Genomic DNA, 21,398 nt, shown 5'->3' on the forward strand with positions numbered 1-21,398 from the left:
CCATAAAGTCTATAATGCCTTTATTGTATCAATTTTACTGTGTTCAATTAATACCTTTAGAAATAAATATTTCTATGAACTAAAAGTTCAGTATAAAATCCCATCAAAAATCAGACTTGCTAAATGTGAAATTCAAAAGCCAATGAGACACTACAACACAAATAAACCTTGAAACATAATGTTAAGTGAAAGAAGTCGGTCACAAAAGAGTACGTATCTTATGATTCCATTCATATGAAATGTTCCGAATAAGCACGTCTACAGACAGAAATTAGGTTAGGGGTTGCCTAGGGCTCGGGGGGAATGGATGTAACTACGAATGGGTATGAGGTATCTGGGGGGTCATGAAACTGTTCTAAAGTTGTGGTGATGATTGTACAGTTCTGTGATCATATGAAAAACCAGTGTGCTTTAAATGCGTGCATTATTCAGTATATGAATTATCTCTTAATAAAGCTGGTTTGTTTTTTTTTTTAAGGGAAGGTTCAAAGAACAAGAGTTGCTAAATAGAAGAGGATAAATATATCTTTTGACAGCAGCACAAAGATTCTTTCCCAAGGAATATAATGTCTCTGGAAAATGATTACTAAACAATCTTCTCTTCTATAGGCCACTGATAACTGGATGTACCCACCACCAGTTGAAACAGAGAGGAAAGCAGTGAGACGACTATGAAAGAACATCAGTGTGGCTACCTAGGTGCTTTCAAGTCTGCTTTCAAAAGGAGTCCCCCAAGCTTGGCTCTACAGTATAGCAAGCCTCATCTTATAATAAAAGGGGTTGCAGTATTAAATGCTGAGAGCAGGAACTCAATAAAGATTAGCTATCATTTTTTTTTTTTTTTTCTGTACGCGGGCCTCTCACTGCTGTGGCCTCTCCCGTTGCGGAGCACAGGCTCCGGACGCGCAGGCTCAGCGGCCACGGCTCACGGGCCCAGCTGCTCCGCGGCACGTGGGATCCTCCCGGACCGGGGCACGAACCCGCGTCCCCTGCATCGGCAGGTGGACTCTCAACCACTGCGCCACCAGGGAAGCCCTAGCTATCATTTTTTTAAAAGCCGGAAGGGAGAGAAGGAAAAGAAAGTTAACAATCCAATCAAGTTCTCTTTAGAGACACCTAATGCCAGATAACAAAAAACAGTAAAGATATCATATATAATTTCTATGATGATAGAAAAAAGTATGACTATAAGAGCAAATTATAGCAAAAGAAAGCTACATGTTATACATGTAGGCAAGAATCCTTAGGATAAACGAGTTGGGAATAAGTCATTGATTATACTAATCGAAATGAAACAACAGAAAGTTTAAAGATTAGTAGTAGGTTGGACGATGTCCCCACAAAATTCATGTCCACCCACTACCTCAGAATGTGACTCTATATGGAAATAGGGTCTTTGCAGATGTAATTAGTTAAGATGAGGTCATCCGGGGTTAGGGCAGGTCCCAAATCCAATGACTAGTGTCCTCAGAAGAAGGGGAGAGGATACACAGAGACACATAGGGAAGAGGCCACAAGGATTCTTTGCTAGAGCGTTGAGAAGGAGTATGGCCCTGACAACACCTCGATACAGCTCTTCTGGCCTCCGGAACTGTGAGAAACGAAATCCCTGTTGTTTGAAGCCATGCAGTTTGGGTACGTTGCTTATATGACAGGCACAGGAAACAGATAAACATGCCATGAAGTGTAGTCACCAGGCCAGCAGAGGGCACTGTCTACCATCAATGACTACATAAACAAACAGGCCCAAAATAATTGCTGAGGTTTACAGAGAAAGCCATACAAACAGTGTTCAAATATAATTTAAACACTTGTACCTTTCCAAGGATGATAAACAAGCTAAAATGTATCACTTTAAATAATTTACAGCCATTGTCATCTTACTGGATAAACTGTTAACCTTTGCAACCACTCGGCTGGGAGCTGCTTTTCAAGAACATCCCCGTCTGGCATCACTTCACACCCACAGGAGGTTATCTGTAGGATGAATTCCCCCAACCATTTCCCTTCCAGGAAGAGGTGTATATTTTAAATTTCAATAGATAGGGCCCAATTCCTCTCCAATACTACATTACATACTCACTAGAAATGCACAAAAATGGCTGGTTTCCCCCAGCCTTGGCAATACTGTTCTAGAGCCAGCAGTGACGTGGGTCCCAAGAACAGGGCTAAGGGCTCTTAGACCCACATTTCTCAGCGCTGGTGCTTCACCAGCCGGATGGCACTAAACATCCCCGACCTCCCCCAAACCCTTCTCCAGCCTAGCATGGGCACAGTCAATTCCCCTTTCAGGCACGGAGCCCAGCCTTTCAGACAGCACACTGAACTGGTTCATACCACATCTGCAGGGAGAATGTCTTGCTCCAAGTCAGCACTGTTTACAATGAACAGCACCCCTTTTCCCTGGGTCACTGTGAACATAGAGGCCAGAAACCACTTCCAGGATACCAAAGGGACAGACACTACAGTGGCCTCAAGACTAGCTCTGTCACCCAAGCATATACGCTTGACTAATATTTGACAAGAACACGCACCAGAGAAAAGACAGTCTCTTCAATACATGGTGCTAGGAAAATTCATTATTCACATGTTTAAAAAAAATGAAACTAAACTGCTAGCTTAACACCACTCACAAAAATTAACTCAAAATGAACTAAAGACTTAAATGTATGACTAGAAAGCATAAAACTCCTAGAAGAAAACATAGGGGAAAAGCTCCTTGACATGGTTCTTGACAATGATTTTGATGGCTTTGAAACCTAGAGCACAAAGCAACAACAACAAAAAGAAGTGGGACTTGTTTCAAACTTAAAAGCTTCTGCACTGCAAATAAACCGTCAACAAAATGAAAAGACAACCTACAAGATGGAAAAAAGATACTTGGAAACCATTAGCTTATAAGGGGTTAATATCCAAAAATACAAAAAGAACTCATACGACTCAATAGCAGAAAACAAATAATCCGATTTTTAAATGGTCCAAGTACCTGAATGGTCATTTTTCCAAAAAAGATATACGAATGACCAATGGGTACATGAAAACGTGCTCAACATCACTGATTATCAGGAAAATGCAAATCAAAGACATGAGATATCACCTCTCACCTGTTAGGATATCTATTATCAAAAAGACAAGAGATAACAAATGCTGGAGAGGATGTGGAGAAGAGGGAACCCTTATAGACTGTTGGTGGGGATGTAAATTGGTGCAGCCACTATGGAAAAAAGTACAGAGGTTCCTTTAAAAATTAAAAATAGTACTGTCATGCGATGCAGCAATTACTCCTGGGTATTCATCCAAAGGAAATGAAAACATTCTGTCAAAGAGATGCGTGCACTCCCGTGGTCATAGCAGCATGAATTACAATAGCAAAGACATGGAAACAACCTAAGTGTCCATTAATAGATGAATGGATAAAGATGTGGTGTACATACAGTGGAAGATCATTCAGCCACAAAAAAAGAAGGAAGGGCTTCCCTGGTGGCACAGTGGTTGAGAGTCCGCCTGCCGATGCAGGGGACACGAGTTCGTGCCCCGGTCCGGGAGGATCCCACATGCCGCGGAGCGGCTGGGTCCGTGGGCCATGGCTGCTGAGCCTGCGCGTCCGGGGCCTGTGCTCCGCAACGGGAGAGGCCACAAAAAAAAAAAAAAAAAAAAAAGGAAATCCTGTTACTGCATTTGTGACAACATGCATGCACTTGGGGGCATCGGGCTTAAGTGAAGTAAATCAGAACGAGAAAGAAAAAGACTGTACGATCTTGTACGTGGACTCTAAAAACAAGAGCAGATTGGTGGTTGCCAGAGGGGAAGGGAGGAATGGTGAAGAGGATCAAAAAGGTATAAAGAAGACACCAGCGCCCATAATTTCTGAATAGGGCACAGAGCCGTTTAGATGGTGGGAATTTGGATATGGCAAAAGAGCTTACTTTTGGGCTTCCCTGGTGGCGCAGTGGTTGAGAGTCCGCCTGCCGATGCAGGGGACACAGGTTCGTGCCCCGGTCCGGGAAGATCCCACATGCCGCGGAGCGGCTGGGCCCGTGAGCCATGGCCGCTGACTCTGCACATCCGGAGCCTGTGCTCCGTAACGCGAGAGGCCGCGACAGTGAGAGGCCTTCGTACCGCAAAAAAATAAAAAATAAAAATAAAATAAAAGAGGTTACTTCTGCTCAGACCCACCAACCAGGTCATGAGTCAGACGGTGTCAAGCAGCTTTTTCCCTTTAATTCATTTCATTTAATTCATTTCTCTCCAGTATTTTCTTAAGATTTGTTCACAATTCAAACCCTTTGTGTGATGCCATACTGGGTACAAGTGAAGGGTGTTTTCACTCCGTCCTGGAGGCAAGGGGAGAATCCTCTGTGTTAACTGTATTAGTTTCTGATTGCTGCTGTAACAAATTACCACAAATGTAATGGTTTAAGACAACACAAATTGATCAACTTACAATTCTGGAGGTTCGAAGCCCTAAAATCAAGACATCAACAGAGCTGTGTTCTTTCTGAAGGCTCCAGAGGATAACTCATTTCCTTGCTTTTTCCACTTTCTGGAGGTTACCTGCATCCCTGGGTCCCCGGCCCCTTCCTCCATCTTCAAAGCCCGAAATGGCAGCATCTTCAAATCAGTCTCAGTCTCCTTCCCTCCCTCCCTCTCCCTGCTTTTACCTTGTATCTCTTTCTGCCTCTGACCTTCCTGCTTACCTCCAATAAGGAGATTTGGGATTACACTGTGCCCAGCAAGATAATCCAGGGGTATTTTCCCGTCTCAAGGTCCTCAATTTAATCACATTTGCAAAGTCCCTTTTGCCATACAAAGGGACATCCACAGGTTCTGGGGATTAGGACTGGACATCTAGGAGGGCAGAGGGGACTGTAACCTGTGCCATTTTCAAAACTTTTCTCCTTTCTCTCAAAAACCCCTAGCTCTTTTTTGAAGATTGTGTCACTTTTAACCAATTAACTCTCCTCATTATGTAACCCAATGTTCCCCAACCTTTGCTGCACATTGGAATCAGAGAGCTTTTAAATCTCCCAACGCTTGGGTAACACCCCAGCACAATTAAATCACGATGTCTGGGGATGGAGCCAGGCATCAGCATTTTTTTTTTTTTTTTGGAGATTCCCCAGGGCATTCTAATGTGAAAAATTACTTCTATGAGCAACAGACTTTCTCCAAGCCACCCTAAGCGCCCCTTCATTGACCTGCTGCATAATTTGCAGGGCTCAGTGCAAAATGAAGACGCGGGACAGGTGTTTAAAAAAAAAATCAAGAATTTCAGGACAGCAACAGCAGAGGATGCAGACCCTGAGGCCAGCACATTGGTCAGTATCTTCTTCCCTCCTCATCTCTGAGGAGGTCAGCAGCTATGTGCAGGACCCATCCAGTGTCTTGGCTTCCCAGTCCCTTGACCTCCTTCACACCAACAAGATTTCCCTGTCCCCTTCACGTGGTTCATCTGTGCAACCTCTGAGATCTGGATCTCAAAGCATCCCACACTGACCCCCAGGACCCGGCTTGGCTCCAGTCTCCAAGCTTTGCCTCCGGGGGTGCCCTGCCCTCGGAGACCTCTGTTCCATCAACTCTACTGTGTTTCCCTTATTATGAACTTCCAACTCTCTCGTGTCCTTTCTTCTGTCCTTAGAGGCCATAGCCCTACACTACAATCCTTTCCTTGCAAACATCTTTCCCTGTGCTGTGTGAGCCTGGCAAAACACCAGCCCTCCAACTTCCTCCACCAGCTGCACTAGGGACTGGATGATGCTGGGGGAAAACTGAAAGAGGCCGATTGTGCTGTCTTGACATTTATGACCACAGGCCTCATATGGGCCCCCAACTCTGCTGGTCAATGCTGCCTAATTCCCTAATAAATTCACTTTCCCATTCTGCAAGACGGCTATGGTTTCCTCAAGTTTCCTAAAAGAATCCTTCTTGCTAATGACCTCAAATCACTCATCCTTCAAAGATAAAATAGTGCCCTCAAGGAGAGCCACGCAACATCCTACAAGTAGACCCACACACGTTGATGTTTAGATGATTACTATTGTATCAAAACATGCTTTCATCTCTCTCTCTCCCAGCTTTAAAAACTCTTTTAAAAGAGTTCAAGTCATACAAAGTATGTTCTCGACTACAACAGAATTAAGAAATCAATAACAGCAAGATATCTGGATAATCCCCAAATAGTTGGAAGCGAAAAAATATACTTCTAAATATCCTTGGTCAAAGATGTCAAAAAGTAAATTAGAAGGTATTTTAAACTGATTGAAATTGAAAACACAACGTATCAGTGTTTACGGGATTCCACTAACGTAGTACAGAAAGGGAAATTAATAGCCCTTAATGTCTATATTAGAAAAGAAGATCTTAAATCAATGATCTCAGCTTCCATGGTTAAAAAACAAAACAAACAAACAACAACCAAAAAAAAAAAAAAAAAAAACCCCACAACACAAACCAACTAGAAAACCCAAAGTGAGAAGAGAGGAAATAAAGATTAGAATGGAACTATAATATAACCAGAAAAAATAGAGAAGCATATCAATGAAACCAAAAACTTCTTCCTTAAGAAAATAAATAAATAAATAGTTCTAACCAGAGAGATCAAGAAAAAGATACGAAAGACACAAAATACCAATATCAGGAATGAGAGAAGGGGCATCACTCTTGATATTAAAAGGATTGGTAAGGGCATATAATGAACGACTTCATGTCAGAGTCAACAACTTAGGTGACATACACAAATTTTTTGAAAAACATGAATTAAGCTCACTCAGAAAGAAACAAAAAACCCGAATAGCCCTATATCTTTAAAATAGAGTTCCAAATAATCTTTAGGAGAAAAAAGAAAATACTGGGTGAGCCCCAGCAGGTGCCCACCTTCCTGACCTCACCTGTTGAGTTGATGGAGAAAGTGGAGTCAAGGTGACAGACACAGGCAGCTCAGCCAACCTGTGCTTGGGTAGAGCTGAGTCATAATGAGATCGTAGCTCTCCATGAATCTAAAAGTCACGAATCAAACACACTCAGATCAAAGGCACTCAGATTACACTAAAGAAGGTGGGTGGGAGAGTTCTAATTGCTTGTCCACTCCGTGACACACCTTTGGAGATTCATTTTCAGTTGAATTTTGTGGGCACAAATTTCACTTAGAGAAAAAAAATGCATATATGTATCCTCCTTGGACAAACCTAAAATGCACACACTTAGCACCCGTAGGAGTTGTGTAAGATGAATAAAAACGTTCCGGTAAGAGGCTTCACCCACAATGAGAGTTTCATAAACATTCTCTCCCGCTTGGCGGCGCCCACAGCTAGGATCCCACACAGCTAGGTATCCTGCCCACACCTGTAAATCTGTTCTTGGGACCTTTTTTTCCTCTCATTCCTCTCTTGAGTTTCTCTTCCGCAAGGCATGGGATCTGTGTCCTGAGAAGCAGTTACCGTGTCGAAATAATTTCACTGTAGTCAAGGAAAAAGCGAACATCCTCATTTTGCAGTGGAAGACGGACGCACGCCCAAGAAAATTACTCAGCACTTGTTTTTCTCCTTTGGGGGTTCTCCTACAATAGTTTCTTCAATCCAACTGCAAGGAATCTCTAGACCCTATCGACCCGTCACCGTCCGCTTTTGCTTTAGGGGAACAGCGTCTCGACCCCGCAGACCACAGCTTGGCTCAAGAGGCGGGATCAAAAGAGGGCGCCTCGCGGGGAGGGGGCGGACCCGGGAATGGGGCGTTGCGAAACCTTCAGGAACAGATGGCCCCTCCTCGGAGGGGAGGGACCGAGGACCGGAGCCTCGTTCTCTGCAAGTCACAGCGCTGGATCCTAGAACACAGTTCTTCCTGGCTTCTCTGACTGTGGCCGGGCCTCCGCAGCGCGCGCCGCCCGTGGCCCACGGCCCGGTTCGCTCTTCACCCAACGGCCGCGCGCGCCCGGCACCCGGCCATGCCGTCCTACACCCGCGTGGCGCTGGTCACAGGGGCCAACAAGGGCATCGGCTTCGCCATCGCGCGCGACCTGTGCCGGCAGTTCTCCGGGGACGTGGTGCTCACGGCGCGGGACGTGGAGCGGGGCCGGGCGGCCGTGCAGCAGCTGCAGGCCGAGGGCCTGAGCCCGCGCTTCCACCAGCTGGACATCGACGACCTGCAGAGCATCCGCGCGCTGCGCGACTTCCTGCGCAAGGAGTACGGGGGGCTCAACGTGCTGGTCAACAACGCGGGCATCGCCTTCACGAGTAGGTGTGGGGGGCGGGAGGTCCCCGGGCGCTCCGAGGGTGCGAGACAGTGAGCCGCATACGCCCCCTACCCGCCCACTTAAGTTACGGAAGGCAGAGCCCGCCCCTCGGGATGCGCTCAGCTCTCGCCTCCCACGGCTGGTTCTCGCTTCCCACGGAGTCGCGGGAGCGGTTCGTTTAGCTCGAGACCCGCCCGGGCTCCGGGCACAGTGCGCGCCGCCCGCCTGCCGGCCTGTGCAGACCTGAGCACGCCAGGGCTCAGCCCAGGACCCTCCCAGAACAGACAGCTGCTGAGGTTCGCAAGAGAATCGGTCTCCTGGGAGGGCACCACGCCCTGCTAAGCTCATCAGCTTTCTAATGCAAGAAACATTTTCTCTGCGAAGGGTCTCAAAACTCACATTGGGCTTTCTCTTTCCTTGAAAGGGCGCATTCATAGATACGAGGCGGCATCTGCTCGGGACGGGAAGTGGGTCTCGGGAGCACGATTAGCGCGCACGTGCACGCGCTAGTGGACTTGAGAGAGCTTTAATGGAGCTTTTTAATGGAGAGCTTTGATAGGCTCTGGCAAAAAGGAAGCGAGCGTGGTTCCCACCCCCAGGGAAGCTATGTTTGTTATCAAACATATATAAGTGTGGTCTGAAGTAGCACCTTCCTTTGGGGCCGGGGGGCGGGGCGCGGGAGGGGAGAGATCAAGGAGATTACTTACTCTTATTATTCGAGTAAGAAAGTTATCGATCTGCCATGTGCTGCGGGTAGAAATAAACAGGCCAGCCTCACTTAACAACTTAGTGGGGAAGAGAAGAGGCAGAGCGGAGGAAAACGAAGCATTGTGAAGCGTTAAGTCTTCATCCCCTTGGCCGTGGGCCCTCGGCAGCGCCCTGCACCTGCACCTGCGCCTCGGTCTGCGTGCTTTCTGGGAGCGCAGGCGGGGGCGGGGGGCGACTGACAGCCCCTGGAGCCGACGTCTGGGTAATTGGTGGATAAATACCCGGCTTCCTGGAGGACACACGGAGGAGCGCTGACTTCAGAGGGAAGCTCTTGCCCCTCAGAGTGTGGGCTATGGCCGGCAGCGCCTGCCCCCCGGACACTCGCTGGAATCGCAGGATCTCCAGCCCCGCCACCACACGTGCTGCATTCTAATCTGCCTTTTAACAGAACCCCCAGGTGCCTCCTATGCCCATCCAAGACTGCGAACTCTGATCACTGCTGCTCAGAGTGTGGCTCGCAGACCAGTAGCTGTAGCGTCACCTGGGAACTGGTTAGAAATGCAAATTTTGGAGCCTCACCCCGGACCTTCAGGATCCCAAACTCTGGGGGCGGGGCCCAGAATGCCGTGTTCTAACAGGCCCCGCAGGTGCTTCCCACACACGCTCCAAGTCTGAGAACCACGGATCTCGTGGTTTTAAAATTGTTTTAGGGCTTCCCTGGTGGCGCAGTGGTTGACAGTTCGCCGGCCGATGCAGGGCACACGGGTTCGTGCCCCGGTCCGGGAAGATCCCACAGGCCACGGAGCAACTAAGCCCGTGCTCCACAACTACTGAGCCTGTGCTCTAGAGCCCCCCCGCCAAGCGCGTGCTCCGCAACAAGAGAAGCCACCGCAATGAGAAGCCCGCGCACCGAACGGAAGAGTAGTCCCTGGTCTCTGCAACTAGAGAAAGCCCTCCCGCAGCAACGGAGACCCAAAGCAGCCAAAAATCAATAAATTTATTATTTTAAAAGTTAGCTGAGGGCTTCCCTGGTGGCGCAGTGGTTGAGAATCCGCCTGCTGATGCAGGGGACACGGGTTCATGCCCTGGTCCGGGAAGATCCCACATGCCGCGGAGCAACTAAGCCCGTGAGCCATGGCCGCTAGGCCTGTGCGTCCGGAGCCTGTGCTCCGCAACGGGAGAGGCCACAGCAGTGAGAGGCCCGCATACCGCAAAAAAAAAAAAAAAAAAAAAAAAAAAAAAAAAAGTTAGCTGATTTTGTCTTTCATTAGAGATAAGATCCACTTTGTCTTATGAATTTCAGGAGGAAATGCATAACTTTGTTTCCGTCTCTCTTTTGAAAGTTGATGATCCAACACCGTTTGACATTCAAGCTGAGATGACACTGAAGACAAACTTTTTTGCCACGAGAAATGTCTGCCGCGAATTACTGCCAATAGTGAAACCTCACGGTAAGTCCAGCTTTGTGGACTGTCAGGTTACCTCCCCTTGGCAAGGCGTGACCCACTGGCCGGGGGGCTGTCCCCCAGGAATCACCCAGGGGTACTATTTCTCTGTAGGGGGGAAAAATAGAAAACTGCATTATTTTCTCAAAGTATCTGGCTCCTCATCTGAACATTTCAGTTTTGTTGAAAGATATGTATACCCCACTCCAAGTTTATGGAACAATTAATTCACTTTTCCTCCAGAACTTGCATGTTTATGCATGCAGGCATGAGTGAACTTAGGCATGTACAGATGCATGTATGTTTAGATACCTGATTCATTTGCAGTTTATCCGTGTGTAGGAAGGAGATGGATCCAAATGTACCGTTTTTCATATGGCTACCCAGTTGTTCCCTCAACATTTATGAAAAGTGCATCTTCTCCCCCACCTCCAAAAAGAAAGATGTGTATGATACATGGTGATGCTCTTGGGTCCCGAGTCCTGAACTGAATCCTAGAAGGATAAGGTGTTTCAAGTCCCCAAAGGCCTCTTGCCTTTGAGCAACTTCAGTGAGTCCTTCTCAATTCCCCAAGGTGGCCGGGCCTCGCCCAGCTCACCTGGGGCTTGGGGAAAGTGCCTGTTCTCTCATTACTAGGAATTTTCCTCTATTCCTTTCTTCTTGTACCAGCCTTTGCCAATCTGGTTCAGAGCATCCAAAAGAAACTTTTCTTTATTAGGAAATATCTTCCCCACACTTTCAAGTATTCAATGAATAACTTTTATTACTTTTCCCACAAACATTTATTGAGCGCCTACCATAATCCAGGCATTACTCAGGTGCCGGGAATACAGTGTTGAGTATTGTGGGTGTGGACGGTCCTGTCCATGGAGGGAAGTCCTGTCCAGTGGGGAAGACATCTGCTGACAAACAATCTTAGCTGTGTAAATTACAACTGTGCTGGGAGGTGGGGAGAGAAGCCTTGCTCCCCTGAGTATTTTCTTTCCCAAGAAACCAACTGTGATTCTTAGGAAGAATAACTCTGTGATTCTTAGTAGAAACATGCTTTTCTTAATTTAACATTTTGAAGAAAGATGCACGGTGAGAGTTCCACCTGTCTGCCCCTCTCCATCCTCCACAGGTGATTCTTGTTACTGGTTTCTTAGTGGGATGGGATCATAGAAAGCTCACAGGTAGAGTTGCAGGTACTGGCTCAAAGAAGCCTTGGGCCCAGGGACATGGAGTTGGTGAGTGTCCAGGGTCAAGGGGATGGAATTTTTAAATGCAAATCTAAGCAAAAATAAATGTGTGTGTATATATTTGCTTCCCTTTTTACCAAAAAAAAAGGGATATTAAATATAATGTTTGCCACCTTGCTTTCTTCACTTACTATATCTGGGGCTCTTATTCTTTTTTACAGCTGCATAGTATTCCAGCGTAGCTGTGTCTTTTACCAAGTATCATGAAATCTTCTTATAGATTTTAGAATCATAGAATTTGAAAGCTGCAAAGTATTGAAAAAAAGTACATTTTTAAAGTACATTTATGGTATCTGTCTACACCTTCACTTTATACAGAAGGAAACTGAGCCCCAGAGAAGTGAATACAGCCAGGTAGTAATAGAGCTGGAAACAGTATCCCAGTTTCCTAACTTCACCCCTTAATCAAACCAGGATAATTAGTTCTAGTTAGGGAAGGATTATAGCACCAAATGATTGTGAACCAACCATTTTGAAAGGTGAAAGAAGTCTTTGGGGAGGGTGGGGCTCAGGGACCCACCCGGTGCTGGTGAATCACTGTCTTTAACCAGTTTTCTGTTACAGTAATTCCCAAAGCAGGAATCTTTGGTTTGCAACACATTGAGAATAGTGGTGACTTTTCAATAAACGTCACCTTGAAGGGCAAAACGCGGAGCATCACTGCCCCTTGGTTTGTAGGGAGTCACTTTCTCCACATTCAAAGCTGATTTAAAAGCCACTCTTTACTTAGCTTTATAATATCACTTTAAAGAAAGTTATCCCGGGGCTTCCCTGGTGGCGCAGTGGTTGAGAGTCCGCCTGCCGATGCAGGGGACACGGGTTCGTGCCCCGGTCCGGGAGGATCCCACGTGCCGCGGAGCGGCTGGGCCCGTGAGCCGTGGCCGCGGAGCCTGCGCTCCGTAACGAGAGAGGCTACAACAGTGAGAGGCTCGCGTACCGCAAAAAAACAAAAGAAAAAAGAAAGTTATCCCGCTTGCTTATTGGTTCAAGAGTGAGTGAATAGGTTAAGCAACTGTTAAGCCACTAGGGGGAGCTATTTGCCCACTCTTGCCAGAACGCAGTAGGGGCTGTTTCCGGACCGTGGAGCCACCTGGACCTCAGCAAAGAGTGGTGGTGATGGTTTGGGCTGAGCCCTTTTCAGGGCTGATTGGGCCCATTTAGCTGTTGTAAATGTCACCCCTTGGCCTCTCCCCCAGGGGTGTGCCTTGAGATCAAAGGGAACGCCTCTTCCTCTTAGGAAGTTTTTTATTTCCATCGAAGCCATAGAGTAGCTCCTGTAATTTGTTTTTTCTTTTCTTTCCTCCTTTCCTGTTTGAATTTAATTCCTTGTAGCAGCCAAGCGTTTGAGTACAAAGCTGCTTAGCAAGTAATGAAGAGCATAACTTCAGCAAAGCAGAATTCCTGGCCAAAATATTGAAGTGAATCTAATCATAAAAAAAAAAAAAAAAAATCATGCCAATCCAAACTGGGGGAACTACTATAAAATAATGGCTTAGGGCTTCCCTGGTGGCGCAGTGGTTGAGAATCCGCCTGCCGATGCAGGGGACATGGGTTCGTGCCCCCGTCCGGGAAGATCCCACATGCCGCTGAGCGGCTGGGCCCATGAGCCATGGCCGCTGAGCCTGCGCGTCCGGAGCCTGTGCTCCGCAACGGGAAAGGCCACAACAGTGAGAGGCCCGCGTACTACAGGAAAAAAAAAAAAAAAAATAATGGCTTAGAGTCTTTAAAAAGATCACTGTCAACTGCTCTAGTCTAAATAGACTAAAGAGATAGATAGGACAACTAAATGCAACCCATGTATCCCTCCAGGGTCCATGCAACAATCCATTGGACCCAGGATGAAAACAAACAAAAAAACCTATAAAGGAAGATTACTGAGACAATTAGGGACGTTTGAATATGGACTATAGTTTAGATAATAGTGTTGTACCATGATTAATGTGATCACATTTGCCGTTATGGAAGGGAATGCTCTTCTGTATACTACAGTGTTTTAAGGTGAAGGTTTATGGTATCTGTCTGCAATTTAGAGAATGAGAGAAAGTAAATGTGGCAAAATGTTAACAATTGGTAAACTCAGCTGAAGGGTATATATATGGGTGTTTATTAAACCATTCTTGCAACTTCTCTGTAGGTTGCAAAGTTTTTCAAAGTTAAAAGTTGGGAAAGAAATATTACCAGAGGCAGGGAGAAGGAAGGAAGGAAAAAATATACTGAAGAGTCTTGAGTCCCTGCGGGCTATGTGAGATGCTTATGTACAAGGACAAAGTGAGGGCATCTCCGTGTGGGGCTGGGCCCACAAGAACCTCCCAGCATGTACACACCCCACCAACAAATGTGTACCTGTGGTGAATGCCACTCAGAAAATGAAATAAAATCCAGTTAACCTGTTGGATGCAAAGAATTGGATTCAGGATAATATGTGAGAAAAGAACCCCCAAAATTTGGTGCTTTTTGATGTTGGACAGGATGTGTAAATTCACACGTTCACGGGCTTGGGGATTTCTATCAATGCTTCAAATTATTTTCTAGTTTTTGGCCTTCATATTTTATTTTATGGACAGATCTGTCTCATTAGTAGCTGTGAATCATTGCTAATATGAATATTAACTAATTATATTTACTTATTTGTTAACTAGGGGCTAAAAAAAAAAGCAATGAAAATCAAAACTGGGATGGAGAATCAACCCATTCCACATGTGAAGGTATCCATCATTAAGGATAGACAAGGGTCATTGGCAAGGGATTGCTTAAACCTGATTTTGGCACTCAGGGGTACAGGGGTGGCCCCAGGACCCTAGGAAATAATCTAAGGGTGAGGGCGCTGTCCCCCGGAAAACAAGTTCACAAGTACCTGGAAATGTGTGTGTGTGTGTAGGAGGGTGTGTTTTATAAAACTACCTGGTGATTCTCCCACAGACCTACCTACCTTCTGCTCCTCTAATGAATCACTGCTCTTTAGCCCCTGTTGTTGACAGAAATGTGTCCTTCCTTTTGGGAGAACAAGGGACAAAAAGGTAAAACCCACTGGTGCATTCTTGAGGCATTTTTGAATGCCTTTGGAGGTTTTTTTTTAATGCCTTCTAGAATCACTTTTTAAATCAGCAATTATACCTGCCCCATGACTCAGTCATGTTTGTCAGTAGTCAACCAACGATTGTTTGTGACATGCTTCTATGTTTTTCTTATTCTGTTTCAGGCAGAGTGGTGAATGTCAGTAGTTTACAGGGTTCCAAAGCCCTTGAAAATTGCAGCGAAGATCTGCAGGAGAAGTTCCGATGTAAGACACTCACAGAGGAAGACCTGGTGGAGCTCATGAAAAAGTTTGTGGAGGACACAAAAAATGAGGTGCATGAGAGGGAGGGCTGGCCCAACTCTGCTTATGGGGTGTCCAAACTGGGGGTCACGGTCTTATCGAGAATCCTGGCCCAGCATCTGGATGAGAAGAGACAAGCGGACAGGATTCTTCTGAACGCATGCTGCCCCGGGTGGGTGAACATGGACATGGTGGGGGCTCATGGCTCCAGGACCGTGGAGGAGGGGGCTGAGACTCCCGTCTACTTGGCCCTCCTGCCTCCAGATGCCACCGAGCCTCACGGGCAGCTAGTCTGGGACAAAGTCGTCCAAAACTGGTGAATGTCTGCTTTGGCACTTGAGGCTTAATAAATGTTTGGGGAATGAATTCTGGTGTTATAGTCCAATTCTGTTTCTGTCCTTATGGGGCGTCGATGAGAAAGTGTCTAGTTCTGGGACTTCCCTGGTGGCACAGCGGTTAAGAATCCGCCTGCCGATGCAGGGGACACGGGTTTGAGCCCTGGTCCGGGAAGATCCCACATGCCGCGGAGCAACTAAGCCCCTGCGCCACAACTGCTGAAGCCTGCACACGTAGAGCCCGTGCTCTGCAACAAGAGAAGCCACTACGATGAGAAGCCCGTGCACCGCAACGAAGTGTAGCCCCTGCTCACCACAACTAAAGAAAGCATGCACACAGCAACAAAGACCCAACACAGCCAAAAATAAATAAATAAATTTATTTTTTTTAAAAAAAAAGAAAGTGTCTAGTTCTGGAATGGAGCTGAGCAATTTTGCTCTGCCCAAGCTCTAGCCTGAGAGGGAGATGCACATAATCCAGGGGTTCTCAAATATTAGAGGGCAGTCAAATCACTTGGAGGGTGTGTTAAAACACTGCCTGGAATTGGGGCCCAAGAGTGGGCATTTCTATCAAGTTCCCAGGTGCTGCTGGTATTGGGATGGCACTTAGAGAACCACCAGCCTCCTGAGAGGTCCCAGGGCTGCAGAGCAGGTCCCCGCCACGTTCCAGGTGTCCCTTGCTGTTTCCAGGTTGTCGACTCTATAAGGATGGTGATTTATCCTGTTTCCTTATTTCTGCAACCCTGCTTTATATCTCCTTCTGTTTTCCTACATTTGAGTACACTGAAATTGGTTCTTACACTTACGAAGTTGTGTGGCTTGAGGGACTTGGGAGGAATGTCCTTCTTTTGTTGGGTTGTGGTTTCTTCCGTAATAGGTTTTCCGTTTGGGTTTTGCATCCTGTGTTCTTCCCAGAACGTTTGCAAGGTTGCCCTGCCACTCTTTTCAGCTGGTTCATGCCTGGGCAACTTTGTCCAGACCATCTCTTTGCTCCGACACATGCAGATATTTTTTCCTTAACCTATTCTGCTCCCCTGTAAGGTACAGGCCAGGGTGGTTCTTCGGATGCCCCTCTCTGAGCCCCTTTTGCGCTCTCTCTGACAACAGGCAACTCCACTGCTTTCAAATGAGGTTGGTTTTGCAACCAGCCTCCTGCCTTCTGGTTATACCCTGCAGAAAAAAGACCTGGCGACCAAAGGATCTTACGAAAGACAAGAAACGTACTTGCAAAGAAAGTTTGCTAGGGAGCCAAGACTTCAGAAGGAATGGGTAGCCAAACAACAAAAATGCAACAGGTGCACGATGCATAAAATACAAAGGAAAGAAACCACAGATTTACCAAGTTGTGATGGGCTGTTCACAGTGGGAAACAGCAATTTTGTCCCTTGATTATGACCACAAGGGTCACGTCATATCTCCCGACAACAGCATGGCAGAAATAAGGGGTAATGGTGTTTTTCATTTGGAGATCAGTAAAGTATGGAAGTGCTGAAGGTTTCACTTATTTGGGGGACCAGGACTACACAGGTGACACTAGTATTTCTGGTCTATAACAGGGTGCAAGGTATTTATTATTCTCGACTCTCTGACTTGCGATGGCAGCCTTGCAAAGTGTCTGTTCAGCTCTCACGACCCTCACATCACTTTTCCATCCACTTTGGGTAGAGGAAGGTCTGAATCCCACCCAGACTGCATTTCGCTTCCTCTAGCCATCTCTATATTGCCTGATTAAATGCCGCATGCTCTTATATTCGTCTCAGACCATAGCTCCTAAGATATTTTAATGACTTCTTGCCTGGTTCTAAAAACATTTTAATGGCTTTCTGTAAGTTTCCTGAATACCCTTCATACTCTGGACTTTTGCAGCCAGGCTCCAGACTCCTGCCAATGACGGGTAGAAGCCCAGGGACCGTGGAGTGCTTTCAGGCTCTGCCTGATGGCGTCACAGACAGGAAATGCATGAGTAAACAGGCCAATTCCTTTGATCTCTTCTCCTTTTTTTGTCTCTAGCCATATCCCACCTTGACATTTTTTGGATCAGCATGTAGCCCACTTAGAAGACCCCGAATTGTAAACTGCTGATCAGAATGGAATTTCTCATTTTTATGGAAAGGTCACTGGGGGCTCTTATTCGATGGTCTACCCAGCACCCTCTTCCCAAGAATTGTCTCCTGGACCCATCCCCCCTGCTCTTTCCCCATGTTTGCAGCTGCAGCAGCTGCAAGATGGCTCTGTCCTGCTAGCCTCTGTTGACTACCGCAGCTGTAGCCCCTCCCTCTGAAGAGGAGGACCAGCGACACTGGATCTGGGAATGCTCAGAGCTGCTACTGTGAGTGGCCACGCCCCACCCCACGTGGTCTAAGGAGCCGAGGAAGCCAGGCATAGCCAGAGAAGGAGGAAACTGACTCTCAAGAAAAGCAGCTACAGGGCTTCCCTGGTGGCGCAGCGGTTGAGAGTCCACCTGCCGATGCAGGGGACGCGGGTTCGTGCCCCGGTCCGGGAAGATCCCACGTGCCGCGGAGCGGCTGGGCCCGTGAGCCATGGCCGCTGAGCCTGCGCGTCCGGAGCCTGTGCTCCGCAGTGGGAGAGGCCGCAACAGTGAGAGGCCCGCGTACCGCAAAAAAGAAAAAAGAAGAAGAGAAGCAGCTACAGAGTGGCCCAAAGAGAGATGGCCCCCATTCTCACAGTGGCATCCATTCCCCATCTTCAGACCATCCCTGAGATCCTAGGCTCTAAGAGATGCTCTAAGAAACTCTTGTATCCTTTAAAGAAGTTTCCCTTTTCCTTAAGCTGGTTTGAAGTGACTTACTGTTGCTTGCAACCAAAAGGAATCTAACTAACAGAAGTGCATGAAAACGTTTCATAGTATGCTGTAAAGGCAAAAATATCATGAAGTGAGGACCCATGGCGTGCTAGTCCGTATGTCACGCCTAATACTTTCCTGACATTGTTTTACATACTTCTCACAACAGTCCTTTGAGGTAGGTGTTAATGTCATTGTTTCAAGTGAGGAAATAAAGCCTTGGAGAGGCTGATTAACTTACTCAAGATCACACAGGTAAGAGCCAAGAGTCAGAATTGTATCCAGGACTGTCTGACAGAAAAATTCCTTGGTGCCGGGCTTCCCTGGTGGCGCAGTGGTTGAGAGTCCGCCTGCCGACGCAGGGGACACGGGTTCGTGCCCCGGTCCGGGAGGATCCCACATGCCGCGGAGCGGCTGGGCCCGTGAGCCGTGCCCGCTGCGCCTGCGCGTCCGGAGCCTGTGCTCCGCAACGGGAGAGGCCACAGCAGTGAGAGGCCCGCGTACCGCAAAAAAAAAAAAAAAAAAAAATTCCTTGCTGCCTAGCACTTGGTACATCCAGCCTCACTATTCCGAGTCTAAAGACCACAGGCAACTCCCTTGGTGAAAAAATTAAGGGAGGTGATACATTGAATCTAAGGGATTTGTAAGCCATATGGTTATTAGATCCCCAAACCAGCCTCTGTGTGAACTTTCCCATAAAGTAGATACATGAAATACGGTTTTAAAGTGGCATCGTTTATTATTTATTTTTTTGGCCGTGCCACGCGGCATGTGGGATCTTAGCTCCCCAGCCAGGGATCGAACCTGCAGCCTCTGCAGTGGAAGCGCGGAGTCCTAACTACTGGACTGCCAGGGAATTCCCTAAAGTGGCATATTTTAAATGGATTATCTCATACGTGTTTTTAGGCACCAAATGGTGACAGAGATTCCATCCACATCAGCTTCTCTGTGATATACTTTTCTAGGTTGACACCCGTGTGGGAAACCCAAACACAGCATCAGCTTTAGACCTGGCCTGTAGACTTTGCCCTCACCCACTGAACTGTAACAGGATTGTGACAGCCCAAGCACCCAAAGAGTGATGCAGTGGAGATCAAAGCAGGTGATAATGACGATCCTGACACAGGTTTACTCGTTACTGCAAGTCAGCCACAAAGTGGGAACAGCATCAACTACAGAACTATGCAAGCTTTCTACACAGATGGGTGGAGAAGAGACGGGCTTGGAGGGTCACCAGTATCTGCACATGGAAACTCAGCATGCGTTTCCCTGGCCAACCTTCCTCATAGGTGGGCCAGCCTGACCCATTTCCTCTGATTTACAGTGCTTTCTTCGCTCTCAAAATGGGTAAAATTCTGATTTAAATTAAATTTGAAGTGCCCTAATTAGTTTGAGTATTATTATGCAAGGAACCTATGTATTTACATGTCTTAAACAGATGAACACAGCTCAGTACATCAAGGGTGACAAGACAGCTTGACCCAAGTAAACAGATCCTTGTAAGAATAAACTTTTAAATCTTAGTGCTGTACATTTCATATAATCCTGATTATAAATGGAGTTCTTTTAAGGGTTTACACTACCCTTATTTGTCAAAGTTAATTTATATTAACCTCCCACACACCTGGCATTCTTCAGAGCTAGGTGGCCTAACTATAAGGTAAGTGTATTATTTTATATAAATGCACTAGGACAAAGTGGTACATAGTGGTTTGGGCACAGACAAACTGATTCTCTCTCCTTAATGGTGGGTATAAGCAGTTCTTTTATCTCTGTTAGTTCAATGCCATGTGCAGTGTGGCTAGGACTTGAGAAACCTAAAAAAAAAAAAAAGAAAAGAAACTCACCTGTTTGTCAACTTTGTTCTTGTAAAAATGGAATTTATCACATCTTCATCAGGAAACATTTTCATGAAATTAATTCTTTGTCTTGCAAATGCTCAATCCTTTAGTTTTCTTCTGTTTTTACTTTAAGACCATTCCTAGAATTGACCATTAGAGGATTTACATCTGGGACACTTGGTATATGCCAATTGGGTGGAGATGGAATCAGAATCAGAAGCCTGGCTGATGAGAGGTCCAGCATCCCAAACTATTAAAACATTCTTGATGTTTGGGGGGAGGTGATAGATCCCCTTGGGGATCTGATACAAACTCTATACTCTTTCTCCAGAAACATATGTAAACACAAAATATTCTACACAATTTCAACGTGTTCATGGACTCCCCACTCCCACCCCCCAAAACTCTTTCATGGATGGCCTAGCATTTATGAGCCCCAAACTAGGTCTGAAAATTCCCAGGGGACAGTGAGGGGTTAAATTGTTAGAGGCTTCCAAAGAAATCACAACCTCAATCAACAGGTGGCACTGCTTTGGTTGGCTGGGAGCCTGAGCGGGTGCAACCAGGATGCTCAGGTGAAATTTGCCTGAGTCCCATCATCAGGCGCTTCTTGCTCTGCAGCTGTCAGGCCAGGTTGGGTGCGTCTGGACTGTCCAGGTCCGAAGGCTCCTGAGGATGACGGGAAGGGGTTAGAGTTTATCTGGAAACATGAATGCTCTTTAGACTTGATGTGAGGTCTCCTTTCTGAGCCAGAGCCCACATTAAGAAGCTCATTCCAGGAATTATCCGGCCTCACCTTCTCCGATGCCAAGGGTCAGAAAAGTGCGGCCTGTGGGGCCGGCGCACCTTACCAGGGTCCCCAAACCTCCAGCGTCCCAAGCGTGTACAGAAGGGTTCATTTCGCTTCCTCCCCGAGAGTTTGGGTGTAGTCCCGATGGCCAAGTGCCACGGAGCCCACCTTTCTCGGGTCCGTCGGTTCTCCTTGTCTGTAACTCCAAACCTCTCCTTGGGCCGGCTGATTCACTGACCGACGTCCTCTTCCATTAGAGGCGAATCCAAATCTCCCCCCGACCTGTGCGACGCCTCCCCATAAGCAGACCCGCGGCGAGGGCGGGAGCTAGTTGTTCTGGCTGAGAGCGACGCCCACAGCCGGGAAGCTGTGGGAGAGTTGGGGTGGGAGCCCTGCACTCTGGAGTCCGCGTTCAGGCCCCGCCCCCGAGCGCTGATGACCCGCCCCCGGGACCCACCCCTCCAGCCGAGGTACCGCCTCCTGGTCCCGAGCCCCAAGCCAAGGGCCAGTCTTCCGGGCCCTGCCCCGAGCGTCGAGGACGCTCCCCGACCCCTGCCCCACTCACCGAGGGCTCTTCCTTAGCCCCGCCCCCCACGCGCCGAGGACCCGCCTCTCCGCCCTGCCTCGCCCAGTCCGCAGAGAAGTCCCTCCTTTGGCCGCGCCCCTATACGCCAAGGGCCCGCCTCCCGGCCCAG

General features: G+C 47.3%; 1 protein-coding gene and 1 long non-coding RNA gene across 2 annotated transcripts; one reads left to right on the forward strand and one right to left on the reverse strand.

Moving 5' to 3' along the window:
* Positions 1-7,422: 7,422 nt before the first annotated feature.
* Positions 7,423-15,301, forward strand: CBR3 (carbonyl reductase 3). The gene is made up of 3 exons (XM_059064074.2): positions 7,423-8,228; positions 10,279-10,386; positions 14,818-15,301. The coding sequence occupies exons 1-3, from the start codon at positions 7,940-7,942 to the stop codon at positions 15,252-15,254; spliced, it is 834 nt and encodes a 277-aa protein (XP_058920057.1). The 5' UTR covers positions 7,423-7,939; the 3' UTR covers positions 15,255-15,301.
* LOC136794281 (uncharacterized) lies at positions 10,320-21,065 on the reverse strand. Its single transcript, XR_010840860.1, has 3 exons — positions 20,872-21,065; positions 19,920-20,582; positions 10,320-10,488 (listed from the first exon to the last, which is right to left on the reverse strand). It is a non-coding gene; the product is annotated as an uncharacterized lncRNA (long non-coding RNA).
* Between the last annotated feature and the right edge of the window lie 333 nt (positions 21,066-21,398).

The sequence above is a fragment of the Kogia breviceps genome, chromosome 5 (assembly GCF_026419965.1).
Source record: "Kogia breviceps isolate mKogBre1 chromosome 5, mKogBre1 haplotype 1, whole genome shotgun sequence".
In the NCBI taxonomy this organism is placed as follows: Eukaryota; Metazoa; Chordata; class Mammalia; order Artiodactyla; family Physeteridae; genus Kogia; species Kogia breviceps.